The sequence below is a fragment of the Planococcus citri genome, chromosome 2, assembly GCF_950023065.1.
Source record: "Planococcus citri chromosome 2, ihPlaCitr1.1, whole genome shotgun sequence".
Taxonomy (NCBI): domain Eukaryota; kingdom Metazoa; phylum Arthropoda; class Insecta; order Hemiptera; family Pseudococcidae; genus Planococcus; species Planococcus citri.
The window spans coordinates 33,778,482-33,790,870 of NC_088678.1; the positions used below are offsets into that span (position 1 = coordinate 33,778,482).

The 12,389-nt window shown below is 32.4% G+C and overlaps 2 protein-coding genes across 2 annotated transcripts; both read left to right on the plus strand.

The window, feature by feature from the left end:
- Positions 1-3,935: 3,935 nt before the first annotated feature.
- LOC135834062 (putative endothelial lipase) lies at positions 3,936-5,841 on the plus strand. Its single transcript, XM_065347900.1, has 5 exons — positions 3,936-4,353; positions 4,486-4,746; positions 4,832-5,017; positions 5,138-5,312; positions 5,477-5,841. The coding sequence occupies exons 1-5, from the start codon at positions 3,936-3,938 to the stop codon at positions 5,607-5,609; spliced, it is 1,173 nt and encodes a 390-aa protein (XP_065203972.1). The 3' UTR covers positions 5,610-5,841.
- Positions 5,842-6,676: 835 nt separating this feature from the next.
- LOC135835500 (lipase member I-like) lies at positions 6,677-12,154 on the plus strand. The gene is made up of 7 exons (XM_065349769.1): positions 6,677-6,797; positions 7,305-7,389; positions 7,477-7,619; positions 7,707-7,967; positions 10,597-10,800; positions 10,873-11,047; positions 11,836-12,154. Exons 1-7 carry the CDS (start codon positions 6,734-6,736, stop codon positions 11,969-11,971), a joined length of 1,068 nt encoding a protein of 355 aa, XP_065205841.1. The 5' UTR covers positions 6,677-6,733; the 3' UTR covers positions 11,972-12,154.
- Positions 12,155-12,389: the final 235 nt, after the last annotated feature.

Consider the following 12,389-nt stretch of genomic DNA (forward strand, 5'->3'; position numbering starts at 1 on the left):
CTCTGCGTATTCATGCTCTGTTTTTTCAGGTTTTTATCGAGACAAGCATATCAAATTTTTAAAAAGTCGCTCTGGTCCACCATTTACACACCTTTCTTAATTTCATTTTGTGAAAGCTCAACCATCAATATGTTCATCCAAAAATGGGACATGGGTCCAAGTATTTTATACCAACTTTTATCAATGTTTGCCCCCCAAAAAGGGGTGAGGTGTTCTTTGGAATTATCCTTTCACTCATTCATTACATCTAATGAAACTATATCATTCAGTTCCAAGATTGACCCAATCGGGTTTTTTGCTTCCTCGATTTTTGACAATAATCAAATAAATAAGTCTATCATTATCGAGGTGGCTTCAAGGGGCTGGGGGGTGAACTGTGAGTAAAAGTGATACTTGTGATGATCTTATTCAGGAAATTGAAAGCATTTTTTCATAACATCTCAGGATTTGCTTGGGTGTTTAAGGGTTAACGAGTTTATCCACATTTGGATTGAAACTTTGAATGCGTTTTTTTTTTTTGCAACATTCTCCAATTAGGTATCATTAAAAATATCTTGGTCAAGAAAATGCACTCCAAGAGTCTGTTTGGAAATTGACTCAAGTGTGGATAAAATCTTTAAACAAGTCGAGGATAAGCTAAAACTTGATTTTTAGCTGCCCAAATTGATTTCCATGCTTTCTAGAGAAATTTTGAACTTCTGGAGAAATCGAAAATCGTGCTGGAGGCTCCAGAATGGCCAAAAATGGTGAAATTCGATTCTTGGAAATTTATATTAGTTTCAGGATTAATTTCCATCATTTTTCCTGAATAATTGGTATGCATTTTTTTAAAAGCATAAATTGCCAAAAATAGACGATTTTGAATTTTCAAAAATTTCCTAAAATTCGAAAAATTGACTGGAGCAGCTGAAATTTTGGTTTGAGGGTTTCAGATCATGATTTTTCAAACATCGCGGTCGCGTTCAAATCGGAGGCAGGCACCTTGAGGGGTTCCCTTGTCAGCTTAAGTAAGCTAGTTGCTATCATTGGATCTGAAACTTAATACCCATATAATTTTAGGGAAAAGGCTCCTATTATACTTACTACGAGTCGAAATAAATACAAAAAATTACTCTTTTAATTTAAGCCAATGATTCTTAAAATTGTCATTTTAAAATCAATTTGTAAGGCTCTTTCCAATCTTTTATTGTTTGAAAAAATCGATTCACAGCCCATTTTAATGCTGATTTCTCTCCATTCAATGTCTTGCTCTCTGCCTGAACCCGGCGGTGCCAAAAACGAAATTTTATGGCACTCTAGGCTCATAAAAGTGACATAATTCCGCCATTTCATGACTCTACATTAATATGCTCTAAAAATTGCACAAGGTATGTAACAGAAAAATGTTACAATTATGTCATGCCATTAAAATTGTGCTTCAATTGTAACAAATCAAACCATATTCTGGTGGCATGAATGTGATTTTAAAAGGACACATTTCAATACCATTTTTAGTGGATCAAAATGTGACTTGAAAATGGCATGGCATGAATTGTGTCATTTTATTGTTACCAATATGAGCAATCATCTTAGTACTCATAATGCCACCTACAAATGTGTCATTATAGATTTTCATCTAATGCTATATTATGGCTCATAATAATAGCACATGAAAAACTACATGAAATGGTTCAGAAATGTGACATTATCATGTCATGCAGCAAATCATGTGGTTTAACGTCACATTAATGTCACAGTTTATGTTCACATATAAGGGACTTTGATCTATCCCATAATTGCACTCCACATAAGATAACATAAAACTACCTTACAGCAGTATATAAAATTGCTCTAAAAAAGTAACATGTATGCCATATCAGCAAATTACAAAACAATGCCAATTGTAATGGCTCTGAAAAAATATCATTTCAGAGTGAAATGAAAGTGCTTGCAGTATGACAAACACAGTTCTGCAGGAAGTTGTGTGCCTTAATGCACATAAAGGACAAATTTTTAGTTGTTATTGATGTCACACTTTTATGCCTCATAATTTTCATTCTTCTATTGTATCATAAAAATGCCAGAAGCAAGTGCATAAAATTGCACTCATAAAAGAAACATTAGTGTCTCATCAGCAAACCATAAAATGACACATAAGAAATTTTTCAGTTTTACAGCACACAAAGACCACATTTTCAGCTTTCATGAATGTTTCTCTTTTATATCCCATCATGTTCACTGTTTTATTGTATCATAAAAGTGCCAGAATCAAGTGCATAAAATTGCACTTGCCAAAAAAACATTTATGTCCAATCAACATGCCTTACAATGACTCTTTGGAAATAGTGAATTTTTTATGACATATTAAGGTCAAATTTTCAGTTCTTACCAACATTTCTCTTTTATCTCTCATAACTTTCATTGTTTTATTGTATCATAAAAGTGCCAGAAGCAAGTGCATGACATTGCACTTGCAGAAGAAACGTTAGTGTCTCATGAACAAACCATAAAATGACACATGAGCATTTTTCAGTTTTATAGCACACAAAGACCACATTTTTCAGCTTTCATGAATGTTTCTCTTTTATGTACCATCATTTACACTGTTTTACTGTATCATAAAAGTACCCGAATCAAGTGCATAAAATTGCACTTGCAACAAAAACTTCAATGTCTAATCAACATACCATACAATGACTCTTTGGAAATTGTGCAGTTTTTATACTCAACACATAGGTTTAGGTATATTAAGATCAAATTTTCAGTTTTCATCAATGTTCCTTTTTATTGTATCAATAAAGTGCCATAAGCAAGTGCTTATAATGGCACTTCCAAAAGAAACATTTATGTGCTATCAGTAAGCCATCAAAATAATCTGCAGGAAATTGTTCAACTTTGCAGCAAATTTAAACCAAATAAAATTACATTTTTATGTCCCATAATTTCAATTTTTATATTGTATCATAAAAGTGCTTAAAAAAAGCTCATAAAAATATACCAAACAAAGTGATAAGTATATCATTTCAGCAATAAGTCATGAAAGGACACTCATTTATGCCATGATGAAAATGATATAACAGTACCTATGATAAAATCACCATAAATCCCTTAAAATTATGTGAAAAGGAAAATTGTGGCATTAATGGCATGTATATGTAACAAATTATGAGGGCAGTAACAATTATATTCCACTTTTGTCCTTATATGAAATATTCACAGGGTGGCTAGCTGCACTAATCTGTGCTCAGTAATCCAGAGGTCCCAGGTTCGAATCCTCCGTCCGGCAGAAAATTTATTAAAAATTGAAGCATGTTCCAGAAAAGTATCTCATAAATAAATATGTTAAGAATGGTAATACAGCTATAAATGATGAAAAAACTTGAATTAATAATTAATAAAAATAGTTAATTAATAAATACTGCTAAAATTAATAAAGTGCCATAAATGTGACATTAATGTGACTTCGGTATGATATCTTGATGAATACTCTGTGATAAAAATATGGTGCACTAGGCACTTTGAATGCCCACATATGTGACATTAGATCAGATCAGAAATGTGCCATACCTAATGGCACATAATAGAGCATATAAATTTCGTTTTTCATGCAACATTTTTGTCACCTGGAAAGTACACAATTTATGTGACATGAGATCAGGCCAGAAATGTACCATAGCTGATGGCACATAATAGAGCATATAAATTTCGTTTTTCATGCAACATTTTGGTCACTTGGGAGGGATAAAATTTATGTAACATGAAATTGTACTTAGAAAGTGCCATGGCACATGTCACATAATACAGCCTATAAATTTCGTTTTTCATGTGCCATTTATGAAAATTTAACATGATGCAGAAATGTATCATAGATATGCCAATGAAAAAGGCCTCTGCTCATGTTACATTAATGTTGCATGATAAACGAAATTTATATGCTCTATTATGTGACATGTGGCATGGCACATTTATGGCAATTACTTGGCACCGTCGGGAATATGCATTTTTTTAAAAATGTAACCATTTTGTTTGTTTTTTGTTATTTTTTTTTTCAACAAGGTCATGCCATACAAGAAAATTGCCCAAAATACGAAAAAGACAAGCCGTGCAGAGACAATGAAATTCAATTTTTCTTACGAACTGGGTATGACTGTAATTCATCTTTGCTGCTTGCAACTATTGGTACATATTTCAACAAGGCACAACTTTACTTGAATTTGTTTTATAATTTTAGGGTCGGTGAAAATCATGAATTGATCATTGATAAGCCTCAAACGATTGCAAACGCTAATCTTAAACAAGGAAAGCCAATAAAATTTATCATTCATGGCCATACCGGAAACAAGGATGATTTTGTAGTAACACCTTTACAACAAGGTAAATACAATACTTATCTAATTTATCGGTTATCATTCAGTTTACCTCTACAGCTACCTATACAATACGAGTACATTTACGAGCGAACCAACAATAATGCACAATATCTAATCTCGAAAAAATAAATTACAGAATATTTTAAATTAGAATACAACGTCGTGGTGATAAATTATTTCAAACTAAGCAATGGTACTTGTTATCGAACTGGAGTGGATAATTCACTGGCGATATCAAAATGCGCTGCAAGAATAATCGAAGCCATAATTGAGGGTAATGAGCAGGGGATAAAAATAGATGATTTTCATATCATAGGTGTGAGCTTAGGTGGTCAAATGGCTGGTCAAATTCCAAACATCGTAGATCCAAAATTTGGCAAATTTCCTCGTATCACAGGTTTGTGTTTTCTTACCCACTCAATTTAATTTTTTTCATCATATGAATTACCTACTCGACTCTGAAAAGAATAATTTTAATTCAGGAATAGATCCATCCAACAACGGGTTTTTTGAAGATTACAGCACAGACGAATACACGTTGACTGCAAAAGACGCCAAACTAGTCGACGTCATTCATACAAATTCCGGAATCAAGGGTATGTTTCCACCAATGGGACATATCGATTGGTACCCAAACGGGGGAATTTTTCAGCCACAATGTCGCGTAGGTAAGGATCATGTTGTCTCTTTCATTTTCACAATACAAACTAAATTCACGTATCTGAATGGGATGGGTTGGCAACTTGGCAATAAAGAAAATAATGTTTTATTAATTTTTTTCAAAACAGGCGATTATGTGTGCGATCACATACGATCTTTGATATTATTTTTGGAATCGATTGGTGATGAAAATTTCGAACTTGAAGCTGAATGGTGTCCCAATTTGGAATCCAAGTATTTCAACCCAGACCAATGCGTAAAAAATATTAAAACGCCATTTGGAGAAAACATCACTTCGAAGAAGTAAGATTTTAAAAGTCTGAGAATTTTTGATAAAAATGAGTCAAAAGACAGTTCTTTTTCTGGCTAGGAAGAAATCCAATGATACAGGAAGATTCGTCAACCAAATCTAATAACTTCTTGACTGTCGAAATGTACATTTTCTTAAATATCGTTCTTGTTTATAGGATACAACAAGGTGTTCATTTCTTCAATACCAAAGATGAGCCTCCATACATCAGAAACAATAACTATGAAGTTTACCCCCCTGTGTATAAAATACATCTTGATGTTGAAGGACATTTTAAAAATAAACATTAATCCACACATTATAAAGGCGTCGATTTACCAAAAATGATTCATTCTCGTTTTTAAATAACCAAGTATTCTCTCCTGAAAGCTTCTGTTAAATTATAATTCAAAGTACCTAGATACCAATTTAATTAATTTAATTTAGTGAAGTGGTTCAAAATGGAAAAATTTTCTCTTCAAACAGCAATCATTTTTGGCTACTTCAACAACTATGAGAATACATTCCGTTTCTAATAATTTTTTTTTTTGCTTCATTTTGTAAAATATTTTTGAATAATTGTTAATTCATTAAAATTTTTCATCTATGTACTTTTGTTTGTGTTAGTACTCGATTCAGTTTTAAAGTTATTTGAATGTTCGCAATCACAAAAAAATATTGTACAGTGGCTAAAGATTGACATTTTTGACGAAGCCATCCTTTTTAATTTTTAAAAGAACTCGATGTTTTTAATTTCCACGTTACATAAGTCAGCAAAAAATTAAAACCAATGGGATGCTTCGTAATGAGGATTTGAACAGGTGGTTGCGTTGATGATCAGAGATTTTTTTCTTACTAAATTTGGTTTCGCCAACCCACGATTTGTTGTGAGAATGTTGGTAAATGTATTGAAGAACTGGCTCCGGCTGGGATTTTGAAATCATCAGCAAAGAGTTGGTTCATGTGGTACAAGAAGAATTTTTCGAATGAGTGAAAGATCTTAAAAATACAAAAATTTGAGTTTTTTCACGATTTTTTCCACCAAAGTGGTCACTTGTGATCAATTTTTTCTCCACAATAGCAGGTATATCAGGAGAAACGCCTAATTACACCATCGCCCTGAATTTGGACCAAATTCGTCAATTTTTTTCACGTTGATGGGAAATTATTTCGTCTTCGTATGAAAAAGTATAAATTTCGGGTAAAGAAACAATTCAAGACAACTATGATGTCGATGACGATGAAGTGACTCACATAAAATGGAACTTTAGATTTTCGACTTCAACGTAGATACCTATTTAATTATTTATTCAGCTGCTACACACACACATAATTTTTGTTTTCGTGAAATCGAAGTAAAAATCTGTTGCCAGTGATGTAGTCAGTTCACCAAACGTCGAGTTGATCACTTGTTCACTATCTACATTATAACAAAATGATATTGCACGATTTGAAATTTTTTTGTTTCACCTGCATTGTATTCGTGGCGCTGCAGACAAGTAATAAATCATTTTTATATCGTATTTGAAATCGAACGTGTGACTTGCGTATGCGATATTAATTTATGTAAAGTTTAATTAATAAAAAAAAAGAGGTTCTAGCAAAACCTTCCAACTGAAATATGAATTGTGTAATGTTTTACGCCAAATAAAATGTACTTAGGATAGGTAATTTGGTAGGTACTGCATCACAAAAAATGCATACCTAGATACGTATTTTTTGCTACATGCTGATTAAGAAGAAATATTGTAAATGTATATGGTTTCATTTACACCAAAGAAAAAAACAAAATAACGAATATAGGAAAATGGACGAAAATGAGAGGGGAAAATTTTACATTTTCTTAATTAAAATCTATAATTTGGCTCACATATCTTTTTTCAATTTAACGAACTCTTATTCTAGTACCTAGGCTACTCAGATTTTCATATTTTAATAATTTTGTAAATTCATCAAATAATCTACTAGACAATTGATGAATATTTATTCCTAATTTTCAAAAATAGGTCATGCCATTCAAGAAAATTGTCCAAAATACAACGCAGAAAAGTCATGCAAAGATAACGAAGTTGAATTTTTCTTAAGAACTCCGTATGGCTACTTTTTATTTCAATTTTCAACTTTTCATATAAAAAATTATAGCAAGCGAAACTCAACTCGAATATTTTCAAATTTTAGAGGCGGCGTAAGTCACGAATTGAATTTAGAAGATCCTAAAACGATTTCAGACGCCAATTTTATCCAGGAAATGCCAGTAAAATTTATTATTCACGGTCACAGAGAAAGCAAGGATGACTTTCTAGTGACGCCATTAAAATTAGGTAAATACAACACCTCTTATCAGTAACATACCATTCAAGTGTATATTTTATCTGTACAGCTTAATTGAAAAAATTACATAATTACAGAATATTTTAAATTAAATTACAACGTCGTGATGATCAATTATTCGAAACTAAGCAATGGCACTTGCTACCGAACTGGAGTGGATAATTCGCTAAAGATATCGGAATGTGCTGCGAGGATGATCGAAGGCATAATCGATCGTAATAGTAAGGGAATAAAAATGGACGATTTTCATATCCTAGGTCTAAGCTTAGGAGGTCAAATGGCTGGTCAAATTCCAAACATTGTAGACGAAAAATATGGCAAATTTCCTCGTATCACAGGTTCGTCTTTTTCAATATACGTATACTTACCTAGTAGATACTTCGATATGTACATCCAACTTGGTGAAATTCTTCCCTTTTTATGATGAATTACCCAGTGCCATTAAGAGCCAATGTGAGCGAGGGGAAAATATAATTTGGCCCAATGTTTGAGGACGGAACTTTTCAGAGGCTTTTTGAGAGAAGGAAGTGTGGGGGATTCGACTGAAAATTTGCTGACTGATATGGAGAAAAAATACCAATTTTGTCGATTAATACATTACATACAAACCACATTCATCAAGCAGTCCGGTCGGACTGCCCCGCCAAGCAAGAAAAAAAAACGAACACAAAAAAAAAACCAAAAACGATAATACCAAACGCGATGACAGTCCGGCCACTTACTGCTTACATTCCCTGAACAACTAAGCGTATTTTCGATGATGAATTTCTCGCGAATAAAAAAACGCACGAATCTGATTTTTTGATATGTTGTTGACATCAACGAGAGCTTTAATTTGGTATACTTACAAACTTTCTACGGTAAAAAATGATGTAGATTGAAATACCCAAAGTTAGCATTTTGGGGTAATTTTTGAAATCACTAATCTTCGTGTCAAGAGAAAACTACTGAACCAATTCAAGTCAAATTTCGTACACTGGTGTAAATTAATGAGTTATTTCTAGATACAACGTCAGTTTTGAAAAAAAATTATTTTTGACCCCCTTTTTCTTAATTTTAGAATTTCTTTCCCCCCTAAAACACCCCCAAAATGAAAATTTTTCGCGGTACCGTAGAAAAGGGTCATCTACATTATATTCGCCATCACTGTGCAAAATTTCAAGCAAATCGGTTCATTTGGAAAGGCTGTAGCCTTGTCAACGGAAATTTAAGCATGAAATTTCGTGATGACTATTTCCATTTTTCATTCTAAACCACGCAAAAAATAAAAATTGTTTGCTGTACCATAAAAAAGGGTCATCTACATCATATTCACTATCAATGTGCAAAATCTCAAGCAAATCGGTTCATTAAGAGAGGCTGTAGCCTTGTCAACGGAAATTTCAGCATGAAAATTCATGAAAATTTCTGTTGACAAGGCTACAGCTCCTCCAATTGAACCGATTTGCTTGAAATTTTGCACAGTAGTATTAAATATGATGCAGATGACCCTTTTTTATGGTACAGCAAACAATTTTTATTTTTAGGGTGATTGAGAGTGAAAAATGAAAATATTCATGAAATTTGATGCTTAAATTTCCGTTGACAAGGCTACAGCTTCTCCAAATGAACCGATTTGCTGGAAATTTTGCAAAATGATACCGAATATAATGTAGATGACCCTTTTCTACGGTAAAACGAGAAATTTTCAATTTTGGGGGGTTTTATGGGGGAAAGCAATTTTAAAATTGTGAAAAAGGGAGTCAAAAATGATTTTTTTAAATAACCAACGTTATATTTTGAAATAATACCCTAATTTAAATCAATGTACGAAATTTGACTCATATCGGTTCGGTAGTGTTCTTCTAGTGAGAAACTTTGTGATTTAATTAACAAAATATTCTAAAATTCTTGGAGTGTACCCGAATTCCCATTAATAATTTATGATAATGTACATTATTAAAAAAAAAAAAGTCGTGATATCAATCGAAAATACTTTTAAAAAGCAAAAATTCCGCCAACCAAAAAAAAAAACTTACAAAAAAACAAAAAGAATTGTCAACAAAAATCTGATATTCTAAACTTCTTGGAGTACAATTTACAATATGTACACATTAAAAAAAAAAAAAAAGTCGTGATATCCATCAAAAATACTTTTAAAAAGCAAAATTACCGCCAACCAAAAAAAAAAAAAAAAAAAAAAAACTTGCAAAAGGAATTGTCAACAAAAATCTGTTCATTAAGTAACTTTAATGAAAAAATTCATGATATCAAAACATCGCCAAGCAATTTTCATTCAGCAGTTGTGATCAGGAATTGATATGGAATTTCAAATTAATTTGGTACTTACTGAAATAAAATATCCATAAGTTTGAGAACTGAATTGAAAAACCGGGCCAAGCGCCGGCGGAATTTATCGGTCCGGTTTTTCAATTCAGTTCTCAAACTTATGGATATTTTATTTCAGTAAGTACCAAATTAATTTGAAATTCCATATCAATTCCTGATCACAACTGCTGAATGAAAATTGCTTGGCGATGTTTTGATATCATGAATTTTTTCATTAAAGTTACTTAATGAACAGATTTTTGTTGACAATTCCTTTTGCAAGTTTTTTTTTTTTTTTTTTTTTTGGTTGGCGGTAATTTTGCTTTTTAAAAGTATTTTTGATGGATATGACTTATATAGGTATGTAAAAATTTACATTTTCTGTTTTGGATTTTTGGGGACCGAAATTTTCATTTTAAAAAAAGAAACAAATTGACCGGCCGTACGAAGCAAGGCCGAAAGCTCTTGAAAATGTGTGTTTTGAGGAGTAAAAAACAGGGTTTCCTTTCATCACAGGCCCTTCTTTTGCCGAGCTCTCCAGAAAACGCGAGCCAGGGGTAAAATGCCTCCTTTGAACCCCCCTCTCGTTGGATCTGGAATTTCCAACGAATAGGTACTATTTTTAAACTTTTAATATTAAAAGGAATAATTTTAATTTAGGAATAGACCCGGCCAATGACGGATTTTTTGAGGATTACGCCACCGATAAATATACGTTGACTAAAGAAGACGCCAAACTAGTCGACGTCATTCATTCAAATGCCGGTATCAACGGAGTACTTCCACCGATGGGGCATATTGATTGGTATCCAAATGGAGGAATTTTTCAACCACAATGTCACGTTCCCAATTCGAACGAGATAAGTAAGTAAAAGTACGCATCCATCTATACTTTGGCAATGAGGAAACTGACGACTGATTTTTTTTCAAAAACAGATGCATACTTGTGCGATCATATGAGATCCCTGATATTATTTTTGGAATCAATTGGTGATGAGAATTTTGAACTGGAAACTGAATGGTGTCCTGATTTGGAATCAAAATATTTAAATCCAGATAAATGCGAGAAGGATATTAAAACTCCATTTGGAGAAAACATCACTTTACAGAAGTAAGATTTCAAAAGCCAGCGAGTTTTTAAAAACCAGTCGCAGCCTCCAGTTCTGTTTCAGCAAATTAAAAAAAAATGTATCAGCGTTCATATCAACGCGTATGTTTCAAATCACGTAGATATAGGTTGGTATTAGACCAAAATACCTACTGAAATTTTGATGCACAAAATATCGACCAGTAGAAATATATTTTACGCAATTTCCAGCCTTATTTGGAGACCTTCACTCCAAAATTAATTTTTTTTCCAGAGGGTTCAAATCAATAATTTTTGAGAAAAACAAAAATCTTGTTGCAGAGATTTCCAAATCGACGAGAAATAGGTTACTGGTATTCGATTATGAAAAATCGAATTTAAGCAGACAATGAATTTTTATTTCCGTCTATTCTATTTTATTAAAAAACATCAAATTTTTGCAGAGAATTTCTCATTTTGAATTTAAAAGAAAGCGATTCGTAAATTTTCAATTTCTGAAAATCAAAAAAATACCGGAATAGCCGAAATTGGACCATTTTTGCAAAGAAATGGTGCTTGAGAGTTATTGAAGACCCTCTACATACTCCTTTTAATCAAGTTTTATGGTCAAAAAAGTCAAAAATGGGGTGCATTTTTTAGACAGTTGACATCAAGAGAAAATGACATTTTTTAGAGGGTTATTAAAGAAATCAAAAAACTTTTTGGCAATCAAGCTCATAATTTTATACCCTTAAATTTGAACCGTAAAAATAATCACATATAATTATTTTCTCAACCATATCATTTTTACACAAAAATGTTCTTGTTTATAGGGTAAGGCAAGGTGTTCATTTCTTCAAGACCAGAGATACTCCTCCATACATACGAGATTACGACTACAAAAAATACCCAGTGTACACAATACATCTTGATGTTGAAGCGTATTTTAAAAGTATAGGCCTAGGTTAATTTACACATTACAGACTTTTCAATTTGACCAAAAATTAATTTATTTTCATTTTTAATTCCTAAGTATACAATAATGCATATTATACGTATAAGTTTTCACAGGTATTAAATAATTAATGAACTCGCATGATTATCAAGTACCTGATGTTTGTTTTTGATGAGTAATAAAACTTTTCAAGCACATGGTACAGTATGTAAAATTTGAAGGCAGGTAGCAGATACCCAATTAAAAATTTCGAAATGAAAAAACGACATTTGGTTTGATGAAATGTACGAACCGAAAAAGACAATGACATTTCGGATAAAACGAAACAAAGGAAAATGTGCAATTTTAATGCACCGAGCGATGCTAAAACGCACGTGTGTTCTTGTCATATACATACGTGTGGATTCGCGACTCGTCAAATACATATACGAA